The following is a 20,053-nucleotide window of genomic DNA, read 5'->3' on the forward strand; positions in this document are numbered from 1 at the left end:
CATGTTGGCAGGGATGGACGGGTATACCCGGTGGAGCTCCTAGAGAGAGCAAAGGTCAAACTCTCTCATTCGGTTATTGACCAATAACAGCAGTAGCAGAATGTAAATTAATATTACTAATATGACAAATCAAAACAGAGAGCATTCCACCCTAAGGTTGTGTTACAAGAAAATATGGATTAAGGGGCCACTCACAAACTGAAAGGCACTATCATTTGCAAAAAACTCCTGGACATGGATGCTCCAGTCCAGATGGGGTTTCAGGGCACCGTGGGCATGATGTGGTTCGCACAGGTAGCACAGGTACCTTCAGAAAGTCGAAGGTACCTGGACCAACCAACATGTTTAGGCAGCCCGAACAGTAGGAGCTGTGGAGAAGAAATATGCTTCGAACATGACCCATGTCTGGAAGGTTTAGAGTAGACAATGGCATAGGGAGCATCATTGAAGGCTGGTGGAGGGATAAATGGGGAGGACGGTCCCTCCTACCACTAGCCTCCATTGGAGTTAGAGAGTAAGTAGCAAAGACTGTTACTCACCGGCAGCAGCTGTCGTTCCCACAGAGGATGACCTCCCGGCCAGCACAACACACTGTACAGTATGACTGGTAGCCATCTTCATCGTACCGAGTCTCAGTGAAGTTACCCTATAGGGAGATCATGTCGATTTTTTTTCAATGGCAGTATTAATCTGATCATTATTGTACCCTCTCTCCTTGAATTTTCTTTGCGTCTAAGCCATATTTCTGTCGAAATCTGATTTGTTTTTTGCAAATTCTTTTGAGTCGACAGAATTGGTTGTACGGAAACTGTTTTTCAAGGGAAGCTGGTGACAACTATCAGCCCTCAACAAATTGTTATGATCAGTAGGTTTCCTGTAAAGATCAGTGTATAGAACATTATCCTCACACAAAATCAGAAGATCAAGGAAACGGTTTTGACGTGTGTCAGATTGCATAGTAAATCTCAGGTGCTCAGAACAGGAGAGCATGGAATGCCTGAAGCTGTTTTGCATCACACCTCCATAGAATAAAAATATCATCAATATACCGTTTCCAAATAATAATGTTAGGCAAGAAAACATTTGAGAGTAAATGCACTGTTTCTCCATGTAACCCACATACAAATTAGCAAAGTAAGGAGCCATAGGGGATCCCATAGCAGTACCCTTCTTCTGAATAAATATATAATTTACAAACATGAAGTAGTTGTGTGTGTGAGTACTATTTCAGCCAATAATGCATGCACTGGAAGGTAACTTATTAGGGTGACGTTACAGAAGAAAATGTTCCATGGCTTCAATACCGCCCTCGTGTGGAATATTTCTGTATAACGACTCAACATAAAAAGTAACTCAAAGTATTATCAGGGAGAGGATCGAAATATTCAATAATAGAGATCATACTGCTGCTGTCCTTTACAAAAGGAGGGGAGCTGTTCTGCGACTGGTCTAATAAAAAAGTAAACAAAAGTCGATAATGCCCATCAAGCATTTCACTACACTCGCAATAACATCAGCTAACCATGTGTATGTGACCAATACAATTTGATTTGATACAATAGGGTGCCCTGGAGGATTTGTAACATTCTTGTGTAATTTCGGCAAAGTATATAATGTGGCAATTTTAGGGTGTTGAATTGCCAAAAAGTCGTGTTTTTTTGGGGGGGGGGGTAATCTGACCAGAATTGAAAACACCCATCTAGGACAGGAAAGATAATGTTCTGAAATTGGGAAGTGGGGTCACTTCGGAGTTTCTAAAAGGTGTTGTCAAGCAGTTGTTTATGACACTCATTTACATAAACTGTCCAATCCATGAGAACAACCGACCCACCCTTATCACCAGGACAGGTAAGGACTGACATATCGGATTGTAAATCAAGCAAAGTTTATAGTCTATCACTGTGCCATCCGTTTTGTCACCAAAGCCCCATACACTACCCACCACTGCGGCCTGTACGCTCTCGTTGGTTGGCCCTCGCTTCATACTCGTCGTCAAACCCACTGGCTACAGGTTATCTACAAGTCTTTGCTAGGTAAAGCCACGCCTTATCTCAGCTCACTGGTCACCATAGCAGCACCCACTCGTAGCACGCGCTCCAGCAGGTATATCTCACTGGTCACCCCCAAAGCCAATTCCTCCTTTGGTCGCCTTTCCTTCCAGTTCTCTGCTGCCAATGACTGGAACGAACTGCAAAAATCACTGAAGCTGGAGACTCTTACCTCCCTCACTAGCTTTAAGCACCAGCTGTCAGAGCAGCTCACAGATCACTGCACCTGTAAACAGCCCATCCAACCACCTCATCCCCAAACTGTATTTATTTATCTTTCTCCTTTGCACCCCAGTATCTCTACTTGCACATTAATCTTCTGCACATCTACCATTCCAGTGTTTAATTGCTATATTGTAATTACTTCGCCACCATGGCCTATTTATTGCCTTACCTCCCTTATCTTACCTCATTTGCACTCACTGTGTATAGACTGTTTTCTTTTTTCTACTGTATTATTGACTGTATGTTTTGTTTATTCCATGTGTAACTTTGTGTTGTTGTATGTGTCGAATTGCTATGCTTTATCTTGGCCAGGTTGCAGTTGCAAATAAGAACTTGTTCTCAACTAGCCTATCTGGTTAAATAAAGGTGAAATATATATATCTTTTTAAAACCTTAGGTAAATTATGGAAAGAAATGTACTCCTGTTTGTTCTTAAGGAGATTACTAACATATTTTTCAACGAGTCTGCAATATGTCTCAATAGAGAGATTGAGAGAGAGAGATATATATATATATATATATAATGTGGCAGATCTCTTCAAGGTTAGGAGCATTTGTCACAAATTAAGTGGGAAACTGTCACCAAAATCACCCCAGAACGAGAGTTAATTCGAACAGGACAGTACCTGTGTGTTTGTTTCTCCGTCGGTACACGAATCGGGTTCTCGGTAGGTCCAGGTCCAAACGTCAACAGGTAATTCCAAAACAATCCAGCTCATACACGGTAAATCCAGCCAATATATATTGTCTCTTTCTCTATGGTTCACAGATTCTTCCAGCCCTCTCTCTCTCTTCCTGGTTTGTCTTGACCCTTTATCTGTGGGTCGGCCCCCCCTTCTGAGGGTTCCCCTTGCTTCTGGGAATTGTAGTTTTGGCAGTCGGCCATTTTGTGATCTGTAGTTCTGATCGGGGTGGCCATTTTAGTGATCGGGCAGAGCCCGTATATTAGTTCTGCTCTCACACATCTGCCATTTATCACTCGACCCCCTTCTTTGCCACACATCTCCCCCCTAGATCCGACCCCCTAGGTCGGGCTACTGCAGCAAAATATGCGTGCATGCGGGATAACCCATCCACATTTCCTTCCCTGCTCTGTGTTTCAAGTCAAAGTGAAACAGTTGGAGACTCAAAAACCACCGCATCACCCGAGCGTTCTTCTCTTTAGCCCTATGCATCCAGGTGAGTGGAGCATGGTCACTGATGAGGGTGAACTGGTGCCCCAGCAGGTAGTATTTCAGGCTTTCTAGAACCCACTTTACTGCCAGTGCCTCTTTCTCAATGACTGAGTAGTTGGTTTCCCGTGGTTCCAGCTTCCTGCTTAAAAACAGGATGGGGTGTTCCACCCCTTCTACCACTTGGGAAAGTACTGCTCCCAAGCCGACCTCTGAGGCATCCGTCTGAACCCCGAACTCTCTCTCAAAGTCTGGTACCACCAGCACTGGATTACAGCAGAGAGCCTCCTGTAATGTCCTAAATGCTTTGGTGGCCCTTTCATCCCATTTGACCATGTTTGGCCCTCTGGCTCTAGTCATGTCGGTGAGTGGGGCGGCCACTGTGGCATAACTTGGGATGAACTTTCGGTGGTAACCGGTCAGCCCTAGGATGGCTCGAACCTGCTTCTTATTTACTGGTTTCGGCCATTCTCTAATTGCCTCCACCTTCTTACGTTTGGGTTTGATTAACCCTCTTCCCACGGTGTATCCCAGATACTCTGTTTCCTCTAACCCCACGTAACACTTGGCAGGGTTCACCATGAGCCCTGCCTTTCTAAGGGCGTCTAACACTGCCTGTACCCGGGGTAAGTGGGATTCCCAATCTGGGCTGTAGATCCCCACATCATCTAAATAAGCTGCGGTGTATGCTTGGTGCAGTTTTAGGACCTTGTCCATTAGCCGTTGAAAGGTGGCTGGGGCCCCGTGTAAGCAGAATGGCATGACGGTGTATTGAAACAAACCGTCAGAGGTTGCAAAGGCTGTCTTTTCTTTGGCCCTGGGGGTCAGAGGAATTTGCCAGTACCCTTTGGTCAGGTCCAGGGTCGTAATGTACCGAGCTTTACCAATTTTCTCCAGTAGTTCGTCTACTCGGGGCATGGGGTAGGCATCAATCTTGGCGATTTCATTTACCTTCCGAAAGTCGTTACAGAACCGCAAAGACACATCGGGCTTGGAGACCATCACAATTGGGCTAGACCACTCACTATGTGACTCTTCGATCACTCCAGCTGTCAACATTTTCTCCGTCTCTGCTCTAATCGCGGCCTGTTGAGCCTCGGGTACCTGATATGGCCTCATGCTCACTTTTCTCCCTGGTAGGGAAACGATATCATGAGCCGTAACCTCAGTTCGGCCAGGTACCTCTGAAAACACATCTCTGTTTTTCTGGATCAGGGTCTTTACTTCCTGTACTTGTGCTGGGGACAGAGTAGGGGAAATATTTACTTCGGCGGTCTCCTGAGTGTGTGTGGGGTACGTGACCATTAGTGTTTCTCTCTCTCTCCATGCTTTTAACAGGTTTATGTGATAGATCTGTTCCTGTGGCCTTCGACCTGGCTGTCGGATCCGATAATTAACTTCTCTTATTCTCTCCAGTACTTCATATGGTCCTTTCCATGTGGCTAGTAGTTTGCACTCTACCGTGGGGATCAGCACTAACACCTTATCTCCCGGTTGAAATTCCCTCAGGGTAGCCTGCCGGTTATAAATGTGCCGCTGGTGCTCTTGTGCTTGCCTCATGTGCTCTCTGATGATGGGCATGACTGTGGCTACCCTGTCTTGCATTGCCGTGACGTGCTCTATGACACTAGTATACGAGGTGGATTGGTGATCCCAGGTTTCCCGGGCGATGTCTAAGATTCCCCGGGGTGGCTCCCATAAACCAGCTCAAAGGGAGAAAACCCCAGCGAGGCATGAGGAACATCTCTAATGGCAAACATCAGATACGGCAACATGCAATCCCAGTTTTTCCCATCCTTATCAATTACCTTCCTCAGCAATGACTTCAGGGTACGGTTGAATCTCTCAACCAGCCCGTCCGTCTGAGGATGGTAAAACAATGTCCTCAACTGTTTCACCTGCCACAATTTACAAAGGTCCGCCATAAGGCGGGACATAAAGGGGGTCCCCTGGTCAGTAAGGATCTCCTTTGGAACCCCCACCCTGGTGAACAAGAGCACTAATTCCTTGGCGATATTTTTGGAAGCCATCGTCCGAAGGGGAATGGCTTCTGGGTAGCGAGTGGCATAATCTGGATTGATCAGAATGTATTGGTGCCCTTTGGCGGATTTGGGTAGTGGGCCCACTATATCCATCGCTATCCTCTCAAATGGCGTTTGGATTATGGGGAGTGGCACTAACGGGCTTCTAACAGCTGGTCGGGGAGCTGTTAACTGGCACTCCGGGCACTCTCCACAATGCCGAGCCACTTCAGCCTGAATTCCTGGCCAGTAAAACGTCCTTACAATCCGGTCTCAGGTTTTATCGATACCAAGGTGTCCACCCAGAATGTGCCAATGAGCTAGATCCAGTACTGTCCTCCGGTACTGGGTGGGGTCCAACAACTGTTCCACCACATCAACCCCTATTTTTGAGACTCTGTACACCAAACCCTTTTTTCATGATGAAGTGGGGAAAACTATTAGGCATCATCCCATCATTTATGGGAGTACCATCTACGACCTGCACATCTGCTCTGGCTTGCTGCAGGGTTGGATCCTGGGTTGGGCCGTCCTGAAATTAGTCAAGGACCCTGCCAGGTCTGCTGGTTCTAGATAGTCGTCCTCTGGATTCAGATCGACCCCAGCCCCACTAGTACCGGGCTGTTCATTATCAACGAGGTCTGCCACTTCATCCTCATCCTCCCCTACTAGCACCTGTGAGGTTGGCCCCTGGGAGACCTCTTTTATTGGCTTTGGTTGAAGGCCCCATGCTTCTTCCTGCTTGGTCAGGGTTGTTGGCTTCTCAAATATGACGTTCTTTTGGCCTATCTTCGCAAAGTTAGGAAAGTATCTACCCAATATTACATCATTTGGCATCTTTGGTACCACGCCGACCTCATAATCCAGCAGACCGTCCTCTGTTTGTATGCTCACTAAGGCTGTGGGGTACAGACGGGTATCCCCATGAATGCACGTAACACTGATATCCTGACTTGTATCCAGTTTATGAGTCGGCACTAGGTTTGCAACGACCAGGGTTAGCATACTGCCGGAATCCAGCAGTGCTTCAACCTCTTTCCCTTCAACCTTCACCCTGCACATATGTCTGTTTCTTGATCTTTCAAGTACAGTGGTTACCACAGGACATGCATACCATATATCATCTTCTTTTTCACCGAGGTTACATTGCATTGGCTTTTCTTTAATAGGGCAGTAGGCTGCAATATGTCCCGGTCGATTACAACTGTAACAGATAATAGGGTTTCAGGGGGGGGGAGACCCCCTCGACCGGCTTTTCCCTTAGTGTCTTGGCCCGATTCTGAATCTTTCCTCACGGCCCCACGCTGCTCTCTTCCCCCTCCACATGTTGGGACAGTCTTACCCTGTCCGCTGGTTCGCCCAGGCCTGGAGAATGGGAATCTTTCCTCCCGTGCCTGCTCAGCTGTTCCTGCCGTACAATACCGTTCAACCAGGCCCACGAGATGGTCGCGGAAAGTACCTCGTTCTGGCCAACCCATCGTCTCACTTCTTGGGGTAGACCTCACTGAAACTGGTCAAGTACGATGGTCTTGGCGGATTAACGGATCTCCGGTCGCAACCATTTCCGTGCCAGGTGAATAAAGTCAAACATCTGTGTTCGGTGGGGTTGTCCAGCTCGGTAGGACCACTGATGGAAGCGATGTGCCCTCATGGTATCGGTCACTCCCAGTCTAGTCAGAATCTCTCCCTTTAGTTTAGCGTAATCCTGTGCATCTTTCAACTCCAGATCGAAATACACTTTTTGAGCATCCCCTGCCAGGTATGGTGCCAGAAGCCCTGCCCATTCTTCTTTCGGCCACTTCTCCCTCTCTGCCGTCCTTTGTCATTTTTTGAAGAAAATGATTGGCCCGCCTCTGGGTATTTGCACCTGGTAACTGAGCCCCAATTTGATCCGCTAGCCCCTTTAGGCCTTCTCTTAACTCCCGGGTGTACCTCTCTTGCTCTTTTCTGAGCAGCTGGTTGGTGCGGTGCTGGACCTGTAACGTGTCCTGATACATTCGCATTAAATCCTGATGAGCTATTTGTTGAACTCTAGTTGCCTCTTGTTGGGCGGCCGCCACTTGTAACAGGGCCTGTATGGCTCCCTCCATACTCATTTTCCCGAGAAACTGTCCTAACCAAACAAAGGCAAAAAAATAAAAAACCTGACTCCCCTTTGGAGTGCTAACTGAACATTTTTAATTTTTCTACCTAACCAGCGGTATGGTTAGTCCTTTGCCCGCATTCTCCACCACGTGTGGCAGACCTCTTCAAGGTTAGGAGCGTTTGTCACAAATTAAGTGGGAAACTGTCACCAAAATCACCCCAGAATGAGAGTTCTTTCGAACAGGACAGTACCTGTGTGTTTGTTTCTCTGTCCGGGTCCACCTAGGCCGCAGGCAAGGTCAAGGATAGCAGTGTTCGGTACACGAATCGGGTTCTCGGTAGGTCCAGGTCCAAACACCAACAGGTAAATCCAAAACAATCCAGCTCATACATGGTAAATCCAGCCAATATATATCGTCTCTTTCTCTATGGTTCACAGATCCTTCCAGCCCTCTCACTCTCTTCCTGGTTTGTCTTGACCCTTCATCTGTGGGTCGGCCCCACCTTCTCAGGGTTCCCCTTGCTTCTGGGAATTGTAGTTTTGGCAGCCGGCCATTTTGTGATCTGTAGTTCTGATCGGGGTGGCCATTTTAGTGATCGGGCAGAGCCCGTTTATTAGTTCTGCTCTCACACATCTGCCATGTATCACTCGACCCCCTTCTTTGCCACAATATATACAGTTGAAGTCGGAAGTTTATATACACTTAGGTTGGAGTCATTAAAACTCGTTTTTCAACTACTCCACAAATTTCTTGTTAACAAACTATAGTTTTGGCAAGTCGGTTAGGACATCTACTTTCTGCATGACACAAGTGATTTTTCCAACAATTGTTTACAGACAGATTATTTCACTTATAATTCACTGTATCACAATTCCAATTGGTCAGACGTTTACATACACTAAGTTGACTGTGCCTTTAAACAGCTTGGAAAATTCCTGAAAATTATGTCATGGCTTTAGAAGCTTCTGATAGGCTAATTGACATAATTTGAGTCAATTGGAGGTGTACCTGTGGATGTATTTAAAGGCCTACCTTCAAACTCAGTGCCTCTTTGCTTGACCACTAGCGGTTCTGGGGGGGGGCAGTGTCCCTGTGCCAACAACAATTTTGGACCCCCTTGTTTCCCCCCTAAATGTGGAGTATGAAATCATTTTTACATAACTAATGCCTGCAATGCAGTGAAGAAAACGATATGACAACAATAACATCTAATGTAACTGGCCCCTCTAACAGTACAACTGGCCCCAGCTTGGCCCCCCCAGTTGAAATGGTCTAGAACCGCCACTGTGCTTGACATCATGGGGAAATCAAAAGAAATCAGCCAAGAATTCAAAAAATTCATTGTAGACCTCCACAAGTCTGGTTCATCCTTGGGAGCAATTTCCAAACGCCTGAAGGTACCACGTTCATCTGTACAAACAATAGTACGCAAGCATAAACACCATAGGACCACGCAGCCGTCATACCGCTCAGGAAGGAGACGGTTTATGAACGTACTTTGGTGCGAAAAGTGCAAATCAATCCCAGAACAACAGCAACGGACCTTGTGAAGATGCTGGAGGAAACAGGTACAAAAGTATCTATATCCACAGTAAAACAAGTCCTATATCGACATAACCTGAAAGGCCGCTCAGCAAGGAAGAAGCCACTGCTCCAAAACCGCCATAAAAAAGCCTGCAAACTACTGTTTGCAGCTGCACATGGGAACAAAGATTGTACTTTTTGGAGAAATGTCCTCTAGTCTGATGAAACAAAAATAGAACTGTTTGGCCATAATGACCATCGTTATGTTTGGAGGAAAAAGGGGGACGCTTGCAAGCCGAAGAACATCATCCCAACCGTGAAGCATGGGGGTGGCAGCATCATGTTGTGGGGGTGCTTTGCTGCAGGAGGGACTGGTGCACTTCACAAAATAGATGGCATCATGAGAATGGAAAATTATGTGGATATAATGAAGCAACATCTGAAGACGTCAGTGAGGAAGTTAAAGCTTGGTCGCAAATGAGTCTTCCAAATGGACAATGACCCCAAGCATACTTTCAAAGTTGTGGCAAAATGGCTTAAGGACAACAAAGTCAAGGTATTGGAGTGGCCATCACAAACCCTGACCTCAATCCTATAGAAAATTTGTGGGCAGAACTGAAAAAGTGTGTGTGAGCAAGGAGGCCTACAAACCTGACTCTGTCAGGAGGAATGGGCCAAAATTCACCCAACTTATTGTGGCAAGCTTGTGGAAGGCTACCCAAAACTTTTGACCCAAGTTAACTTCTCTAGGGTAGGGGGCAGTATTTTGACGTCCGGATGAAAAACGGACCCAAATTAAACTGCCTATTACTCGGGCCCAGGAACTAGAATATGCATATTATTAGAAAACACTCTGAAGCTTCTAAAACTGTTTGAATGGTGTCTGTGAGAACAGAACAGAACTCATATGGCAGGCAAAAACCTGAGAAGAATCCAACCAGGAAGTGGGAAATCTGAGACTTGTAGTCTTTCAAACCATTGCCTATTCAGACTACGGTGTCTGTGGGGTCATGTTGCACTTCCTACGGCTCCACTAGATGTCAACAGTCTTTAGAAAGTTGTTTGAGGCTTCTGTGGTGAATTTTGAGGGAATAACAGCCGGTTCAAGCAGTGGACTGTCTGAGGTCATGTAGTTACTTCATGCGCGTTCACGCATGGCTAGCATTTTTATTTTTCTTCTGTAATGAATACGCTATTGTCCGGTTGGAATGTTATCGATTATTTATGTTAAAAACACCCTAAGGATTGATTGTAAACATCGTTTCACATGTTTCTACAAACGGTAATGGAACTTTTGAGCTTTTCGTCTATTGATTTGCGCTCCCGCATCGTGCCTTTGGAATAGTGTTCCAGACGCGCCAACAAAATGGAGGTATTTGGACATAAATTATGGACTTTATCGAACAAATTAAATTTCTTGTGGGAGTCCTGCGAGTGCATTCCGTCGAAGATCAGCAAAGGTAAGGAAAGATTTATAACACTAATATAGAGTTTTATTGATGCCATGACTTGGCGGGTAGCTGTATAGCTTACATTGATGGCTGAGCTCTGTACTCAGAATATTGAACAATGTGCTTTCTCCGTAAAGTTATTTTGAAATCTAACACAGCGGTTGCATTAAGTAGTAGTCTATCTATAATTCTTTAAATAATTGTTATGTATTTTGTCAATGTTTATGATGAGTATTTCTGTAAATTAATGTGCACATTCACCGGAAGTATTGGGAGGCAAACATTTTCTGAACATCACGCGCCAATGTAAAATGCTGTTTTTGGATATAAATATGAACTTGATCGAACAAAACATACATGTATTGTGTAACATAATGTCCTATGAGTGTCATCTGATGAAGATTTTCAAAGGTTAGTGCTTAATTTTAGCTGTATTTCTGGTTTTTGTGACGCCTCTCCTTGCTAGGAAAATGGCTGTGTGGCTTTTCTTGTTTAGGTGGTGTCCTAACATAATCTAATGTTTCGCTTTCGCTGTAAAGCCTTTTTGAAATTGGACAGTGTGGTTGCATTAAGGAGAAGTGTATCTTTAAAATGGTGTAAAATAGTCGTATGTTTGAGAAATTTGTATTATGCGATTTCTGTCATTTTGAATTTGGCGCCCTGCTATTTCACTGGCTGTTGAATAGTGTGTCCCACATACCCAAGAGAGGTTAAACAATTTAAAGGCAATGCTACCAAATACTAATTGAGTGTATGTAAATATATATATATATATATATATATAGTGAAATATATATAGTGAAAAATATATATAGTGAAAAACGCATATATATTTTTTTTTTGATGCCTAAAGGGGTCCTAAAATTCAAAATCAAATAGCTAAATGATCCACAGTATGACTTTCTTAAAACAATTCCATATGTCAGCTTAGAATGAAGGCTTTTTATTGAATAAAAGTAACATATACTGAGTACACAGACATACTTTCTTGCTGCTTTTTCAAAAAGTGCACAAGAAGTACAAAAATAGCAGACTGGTCTTTTTGAATTGCTTGTACTTCAAACCACAAGTGTAGATTAAAAAAGGTTAATGAAAAAATGCTGAAAGCACAATGAAAGTACAGTACTACTGGAGAAAGTATTTTTCACAAAAGATAAATCATACACATCTAACATTTGTCGAAGTTGCAAATCTAACATCCACTGACAATAAAAAAATCCTATTGATTAAAATCAAGTTCTAAAATGCTCTATAAAATGATAAATGTGAAGCAAGCCTAAAATACAGTATATTGTGCTACTATTTCAGATACTGTTGCAAAAAAGCAGAATATCTGAGTATATTAAACTAAACATTTTAAAGGTACAGTCATAAAATTATAGAAAAAACTTTTAGAATATTCAAAATCATAAGCATGACATTCAGCAAACATTTAAAAGGATACAGTAGTGATAAAGCATGTAAACGATTTATGTATTTTGGCATCTTAGTAAAAAATAACCTTTGAAGTAAAGCAACTGCTGGTTATGTCATGGACATACAACCAGTGTGTAACTGAAGTAGCTCTTTGAACATACTGATAAAAGGCACCCTGAATGAGTGAGTATTATTAAGTAGTACTCAGTGAGTACAGACAACTCAAAAACAAATAACTGGCAGGTCTCCACTGTGCACATATGATATGTCAAATCTGTTAAATGTCCAGTATTTAAAAAACTGAATAGCAAACTGTACACATTCAATTACCAAATCAAAAAAGGGCTACAAATGTAGCCAAAATGAGTAGACAAAAAGTGTATATTGTACTTCAATCTGAAGTCCAGAGTACTTTAATGTGAGGTGAGGCATATCTATGCCCCTTACTGGGGGTTATCAACTGCTGAAATTCACAGATTTAAAAATATTAATTTAAGATGACATTAGGACAGTCAAACTCCCAGTCCAATCAAATACTGTTAAATCCTGTAAACATTTGCATATATACAGTATAACAATGAAGTATAAAAGTTCTATAAAACATTCCAGTGACTAAAAAATAAGTGTAAAATGTTTTTGTTGTTGTTTTTGAACAGATGACCAAGGTGTTTTTTTTTAGATGCCCTGGATGATGAGGTAATGCCCAGTTATTTTTGGTGAAAAACTTCCAGTTCAAAAATATGGATATCTTAGAACAGTAGCAGATGACAAATGTCAAAATGTCCAATATTGAGATGTCTTTACATGTCTTTGCATTGATTTTACAGTATTTAAAAAAATATATATTTGGATATGGCTGAGAATGGATTCTTCTTCAGTCGCATTGGCATTTGGGAGAAGAACATGTATATTTCCCAACCCTGACTATATTGACATAAAAATGAAAAAAAAACAAACATTTCTACTCATTCATAAAGAGATCTAAATCAATTTAAGAATATATATAAATCAGCGTGGCATCAAAATATGTTTGACCCCCCCAAAAATGGTGATCACAACAAAACCAGTCAAAGACAACATAAGGGGAAGTCATTAATTAAAAAAAAATAAAAGCAGTGTTTAAAACCTTAAAACCCTAAAATAATACTTTCGCTACCAGGGGATAACTTGGCATTGGCACTTCTGATTGACCGTCAGTGGTATTTTCCATGTCACACTCAGCACAGCCTTTTGCTACAGGGAAGGCTATAGGAGCCGGACCCTCAAATGATCCCCCTATGGCAGGGCTGGTTTCGCTCAGTAGAAGCAGGTTTGGCTCCTTGATTGTAGGGTATTTTTCAAGTGTGTTGGATGAAAACACCTAGGCTGAACGGAGAGGGGTGAGAGCAGAGTCACCATTTGTACTCGCCCAGTCTTGTGTCCTCCTGCTCTTCCAGAAGGGGCCCTCCCCTACCATTACCTACACAGCCTCATGATTGGAGAAGATCAAGGTGGGGTGTGGAATGGATAGAGTGATGGATCAGGGAGGGAATTATTCACATGCAAAGTAGTCCTTCAGTGGGGCAAACAGGTGTCTGATGACGGGTACGCTCCAGGATCTGCCCAGCAGCTTCTGCCTGGCACCGCGACCCATGTTGGACACATCTGTGTAGTGGACTGGGAAGCCAAAGATCCTTGAGGAAACAGATGATCAGAACAATGGTGTATCACAAGGTGTCCCACAAGGCTCAGTGTTAGGTCCATTACGGTTTAGTATTTGAACTCAGATTTCACTGTTATGCAGACACAAATCTACATCCACACAAAACACCACCACTCTGCAACCCCCATGTTGTTGACTATCTCTGTGAAGTGAAAACTTTTAAAAACTAAATGGCGACAAAACTCATGGGCCCCATCTCCCTCATCAAGAAACTGGGTGAACTCAAAATGGAAATCGACGGCTTCACCATCCAATCCAATTCCACAGTCAGGAACCTTGTTGGTGTTACATTTGACCCCACTCTGTCATTTGTACCCCACATCCGAAACATCACTAAGTCAGCCTTCTTCCACCTCCAAAACATCTCACAACTCGGACCCTCTCTCACTGACCCCAATGTTGAAACCCTCATTCACACCTTTGTTTTCTTCCGCCTGGACTACTGCAACGCCTTTCTCTATGGACTGCCCGCCAAAACACTGGACATACTTAAACGCGTTCAAAATTCAGCTGGACTATTCCTCACACACACCAGACCCTGAGACCACATCACTCCCACTGGCTCCCAATTCAATACAGGATCATCTTCAAATTGCTCATGCTCACCTACAAAGCACTCACATACCTCACTTACAATGGACTGGCACCCACCGACCTCACTTACCTCCTGCACCCCTACACTCCCATATGTTCACACCAAAGACACCTCTTCAGACAGGCTTACCCAGATTCTCTGTTGTCTTAGTTATTATCCTCTGTCTAGTTCACTTCCCTGGTTAGTCTGTCATCATGTTTAGTGTTCCCCATGGTTAGTCTGTCATCATGTTTAGTGTTCCCCCTGCTTAGTCTGTAATCATGTTTAGTGTTCCCCTGGTTAGTCTGTCATCATGTTTAGTGTTCCCCATGGTTAGTCTGTCATCATGTTTAGTGTTCCCCCTGCTTAGTCTGTTATCATGTTTAGTGTTCCCCTGGTTAGTCTGTCACCATGTTTAGTGTTCCCCCTGGTTAGTCTGTCATCATGTTTAGTGTTCTCCCTGGTTAGTCTGTCATCATGTTTAGTGTTCTCCCTGGTTAGTCTGTCATCATGTTTAGTGTTCTCCCTGGTTAGTCTGTCATCATGTTTAGTGTTCCCCCTGGTTAGTCTGTCATCATGTTTAGTGTTCTCCCTGGTTAGTCTGTCATCATGTTTAGTGTTCTCTATGGTTAGTCTGTCATCATGTTTAGTGTTCTCCCTGGTTAGTCTGTCACCATGTTTAGTGTTCTCCATGGTTAGTCTGTCATCATGTTTAGTGTTCTCCCTGGTTAGTCTGTCATCATGTTTAGTGTTCTCCCTGGTTAGTCTGTCATCATGTTTAGTGTTCCCCCTGGTTAGTCTGTCATCATGTTTAGTGTTTTCTATGGTTAGTCTGTCATCATGTTTAGTGTTCCCCCTGGTTAGTCTGTCACCATGTTTAGTGTTCTCCCTGGTTAGTCTGTCACCATGTTTAGTGTTCTCCATGGTTAGTCTGTCATCATGTTTAGTGTTCTCCCTGGTTAGTCTGTCATCATGTTTAGTGTTTTCTATGGTTAGTCTGTCATCATGTTTAGTGTTTTCTATGGTTAGTCTGTCATCATGTTTAGTGTTTGCTATGGTTAGTCTGTCATCATGTTAAGTGTTTGCTATGGTTAGTCTGTCATCATGTTTAGTGTTCTCCATTGTTAGTCTGTCATCATGTTTAGTGTTCTCCCTGGTTAGTCTGTCTTCATGTTTAGTGTTCTCCCTGGTTAGTCTGTCATCATGTTTAGTGTTCTCCCTGGTTTGTCTGTCTTCATGTTTAGTGTTCTCCCTGGTTAGTCTGTCATCATGTTTAGTGTTCCCCCTGGTCAGTCTGTCATCATGTTTAGTGTTCTCCCTGGTTAGTCTGTCATCATGTTTAGTGTTCTCCATGGTTAGTTTGACATTATGTTTAGTGTTTTCTATGGTTAGTCTGTCATCATGTTTAGTGTTCTCCATGGTTAGTCTGTCATCATGTTTAGTGTTCTCCCTGCTTAGTCTGTCATCATGTTTAGTGTTCCCCCTGGTTAGTCTGTCACCATGTTTAGTGTTCCCCCTGGTTAGTCTGTCATCATGTTTAGTGTTCTCCCTGGTTAGTCTGTCATCATGTTTAGTGTTCTCCCTGGTTAGTCTGTCATCATGTTTAGTGTTCTCCCTGGTTAGTCTGTCATCATGTTTAGTGTTCTCCCTGGTTAGTCTGTCATCATGTTTAGTGTTCCCCCTGGTTAGTCTGTCATCATGTTTAGTGTTCTCCCTGGTTAGTCTGTCATCATGTTTAGTGTTCTCTATGGTTAGTCTGTCATCATGTTTAGTGTTCTCCCTGGTTAGTCTGTCACCATGTTTAGTGTTCTCCATGGTTAGTCTGTCATCATGTTTAGTGTTCTCCCTGGTTAGTCTGTCATCATGTTTAGTGTTCTCCCTGGTTAGTCTGTCATCATGTTTAGTGTTCCCCCTGGTTAGTCTGTCATCATGTTTAGTGTTTTCTATGGTTAGTCTGTCATCATGTTTAGTGTTCCCCCTGGTTAGTCTGTCACCATGTTTAGTGTTCTCCCTGGTTAGTCTGTCACCATGTTTAGTGTTCTCCATGGTTAGTCTGTCATCATGTTTAGTGTTCTCCCTGGTTAGTCTGTCATCATGTTTAGTGTTTTCTATGGTTAGTCTGTCATCATGTTTAGTGTTTTCTATGGTTAGTCTGTCATCATGTTTAGTGTTCTCCCTGGTTAGTCTGTCACCATGTTTAGTGTTCTCCATGGTTAGTCTGTCATCATGTTTAGTGTTCTCCCTGGTTAGTCTGTCATCATGTTTAGTGTTCTCCCTGGTTAGTCTGTCATCATGTTTAGTGTTTTCTATGGTTAGTCTGTCATCATGTTTAGTGTTCCCCCTGGTTAGTCTGTCACCATGTTTAGTGTTCTCCCTGGTTAGTCTGTCACCATGTTTAGTGTTCTCCATGGTTAGTCTGTCATCATGTTTAGTGTTCTCCCTGGTTAGTCTGTCATCATGTTTAGTGTTTTCTATGGTTAGTCTGTCATCATGTTTAGTGTTTTCTATGGTTAGTCTGTCATCATGTTTAGTGTTTGCTATGGTTAGTCTGTCATCATGTTAAGTGTTTGCTATGGTTAGTCTGTCATCATGTTTAGTGTTCTCCATTGTTAGTCTGTCATCATGTTTAGTGTTCTCCCTGGTTAGTCTGTCTTCATGTTTAGTGTTCTCCCTGGTTAGTCTGTCATCATGTTTAGTGTTCTCCCTGGTTTGTCTGTCTTCATGTTTAGTGTTCTCCCTGGTTAGTCTGTCATCATGTTTAGTGTTCCCCCCTGGTCAGTCTGTCATCATGTTTAGTGTTCTCCCTGGTTAGTCTGTCATCATGTTTAGTGTTCTCCATGGTTAGTTTGACATTATGTTTAGTGTTTTCTATGGTTAGTCTGTCATCATGTTTAGTGTTCTCCATGGTTAGTCTGTCATCATGTTTAGTGTTCTCCCTGCTTAGTCTGTCATCATGTTTAGTGTTCCCCCTGGTTAGTCTGTCACCATGTTTAGTGTTCCCCCTGGTTAGTCTGTCATCATGTTTAGTGTTCTCCCTGGTTAGTCTGTCATCATGTTTAGTGTTCTCCCTGGTTAGTCTGTCATCATGTTTAGTGTTCTCCCTGGTTAGTCTGTCATCATGTTTAGTGTTCCCCCTGGTTAGTCTGTCATCATGTTTAGTGTTCTCCCTGGTTAGTCTGTCATCATGTTTAGTGTTCTCTATGGTTAGTCTGTCATCATGTTTAGTGTTCTCCCTGGTTAGTCTGTCACCATGTTTAGTGTTCTCCATGGTTAGTCTGTCATCATGTTTAGTGTTCTCCCTGGTTAGTCTGTCATCATGTTTAGTGTTCTCCCTGGTTAGTCTGTCATCATGTTTAGTGTTCCCCCTGGTTAGTCTGTCATCATGTTTAGTGTTTTCTATGGTTAGTCTGTCATCATGTTTAGTGTTCCCCCTGGTTAGTCTGTCACCATGTTTAGTGTTCTCCCTGGTTAGTCTGTCACCATGTTTAGTGTTCTCCATGGTTAGTCTGTCATCATGTTTAGTGTTCTCCCTGGTTAGTCTGTCATCATGTTTAGTGTTTTCTATGGTTAGTCTGTCATCATGTTTAGTGTTTTCTATGGTTAGTCTGTCATCATGTTTAGTGTTTGCTATGGTTAGTCTGTCATCATGTTAAGTGTTTGCTATGGTTAGTCTGTCATCATGTTTAGTGTTCTCCATTGTTAGTCTGTCATCATGTTTAGTGTTCTCCCTGGTTAGTCTGTCTTCATGTTTAGTGTTCTCCCTGGTTAGTCTGTCATCATGTTTAGTGTTCTCCCTGGTTTGTCTGTCTTCATGTTTAGTGTTCTCCCTGGTTAGTCTGTCATCATGTTTAGTGTTCCCCCTGGTCAGTCTGTCATCATGTTTAGTGTTCTCCCTGGTTAGTCTGTCATCATGTTTAGTGTTCTCCATGGTTAGTTTGACATTATGTTTAGTGTTTTCTATGGTTAGTCTGTCATCATGTTTAGTGTTCTCCATGGTTAGTCTGTCATCATGTTTAGTGTTCTCCCTGCTTAGTCTGTCATCATGTTTAGTGTTCCCCCTGGTTAGTCTGTCATCATGTTTAGTGTTCTCCATGGTTAGTCTGTCATCATGTTTAGTGTTCTCCCTGGTTAGTCTGTCATCATGTTTAGTGTTCTCCCTGGTTAGTCTGTCATCATGTTTAGTGTTCTCTATGGTTAGTCTGTCATCATGTTTAGTGTTCTCCATGGTTAGTCTGTCATCATGTTTAGTGTTCTCCCTGGTTAGTCTGTCTTCATGTTTAGTGTTCTCCCTGGTTAGTCTGTCATCATGTTTAGTGTTCCCCCTGGTTAGTCTGTCTTCATGTTTAGTGTTCTCCCTGGTTAGTTTGACATTATGTTTAGTGTTTTCTATGGTTAGTCTGTCATCACGTTTAGTGTTCTCCATTGTTAGTCTGTCATCATGTTTAGTGTTCCCCCTGCTTAGTCTGTTATCATGTTTAGTGTTCCCCCTGGTTAGTCTGTCATCATGTTTAGTGTTTTCTATGGTTAGTCTGTCATCATGTTTAGTGTTCTCCCTGGTTAGTCTGTCATCATGTTTAGTGTTCTCCCTGGTTAGTCTGTCATCATGTTTAGTGTTCCCCCTGGTTAGTCTGTCATCATGTTTAGTGTTCTCCCTGGTTAGTCTGTCATCATGTTTAGTGTTCTCTATGGTTAGTCTGTCATCATGTTTAGTGTTCTCCCTGGTTAGTCTGTCACCATGTTTAGTGTTCTCCATGGTTAGTCTGTCATCATGTTTAGTGTTCTCCCTGGTTAGTCTGTCATCATGTTTAGTGTTCTCCCTGGTTAGTCTGTCATCATGTTTAGTGTTCCCCCTGGTTAGTCTGTCATCATGTTTAGTGTTTTCTATGGTTAGTCTGTCATCATGTTTAGTGTTCCCCCTGGTTAGTCTGTCACCATGTTTAGTGTTCTCCCTGGTTAGTCTGTCACCATGTTTAGTGTTCTCCATGGTTAGTCTGTCATCATGTTTAGTGTTCTCCCTGGTTAGTCTGTCATCATGTTTAGTGTTTTCTATGGTTAGTCTGTCATCATGTTTAGTGTTTTCTATGGTTAGTCTGTCATCATGTTTAGTGTTCTCCCTGGTTAGTCTGTCACCATGTTTAGTGTTCTCCATGGTTAGTCTGTCATCATGTTTAGTGTTCTCCCTGGTTAGTCTGTCATCATGTTTAGTGTTCTCCCTGGTTAGTCTGTCATCATGTTTAGTGTTCCCCCTGGTTAGTCTGTCATCATGTTTAGTGTTTTCTATGGTTAGTCTGTCATCATGTTTAGTGTTCCCCTGGTTAGTCTGTCACCATGTTTAGTGTTCTCCCTGGTTAGTCTGTCACCATGTTTAGTGTTCTCCATGGTTAGTCTGTCATCATGTTTAGTGTTCTCCCTGGTTAGTCTGTCATCATGTTTAGTGTTTTCTATGGTTAGTCTGTCATCATGTTTAGTGTTTTCTATGGTTAGTCTGTCATCATGTTTAGTGTTTGCTATGGTTAGTCTGTCATCATGTTAAGTGTTTGCTATGGTTAGTCTGTCATCATGTTTAGTGTTCTCCATTGTTAGTCTGTCATCATGTTTAGTGTTCTCCCTGGTTAGTCTGTCTTCATGTTTAGTGTTCTCCCTGGTTAGTCTGTCATCATGTTTAGTGTTCTCCCTGGTTTGTCTGTCTTCATGTTTAGTGTTCTCCCTGGTTAGTCTGTCATCATGTTTAGTGTTCCCCCTGGTCAGTCTGTCATCATGTTTAGTGTTCTCCCTGGTTAGTCTGTCATCATGTTTAGTGTTCTCCATGGTTAGTTTGACATTATGTTTAGTG

The 20,053-nt window shown here is 43.0% G+C and overlaps 1 protein-coding gene across 3 annotated transcripts in view; it reads right to left on the reverse strand.

The window, feature by feature from the left end:
* Positions 1 to 11,455: 11,455 nt before the first annotated feature.
* The window catches only part of LOC106572254 (DNA (cytosine-5)-methyltransferase 3B), a 66,355-nt gene continuing 57,757 nt past the window's right edge, over positions 11,456 to 20,053 (reverse strand). For all 3 annotated transcript variants that reach the window (XM_014146292.2, XM_045695994.1, XM_045695995.1), the window contains exon 22: positions 11,456 to 13,617. In XM_014146292.2, the coding sequence (XP_014001767.1) occupies positions 13,476 to 13,617 (142 nt within the window). In that variant the 3' untranslated portion in view covers positions 11,456 to 13,475. The remainder of the gene's footprint in view (positions 13,618 to 20,053) is intronic.

This window comes from Salmo salar, chromosome ssa15, assembly GCF_905237065.1.
Source record: "Salmo salar chromosome ssa15, Ssal_v3.1, whole genome shotgun sequence".
NCBI classification, from domain to species: Eukaryota; Metazoa; Chordata; class Actinopteri; order Salmoniformes; family Salmonidae; genus Salmo; species Salmo salar.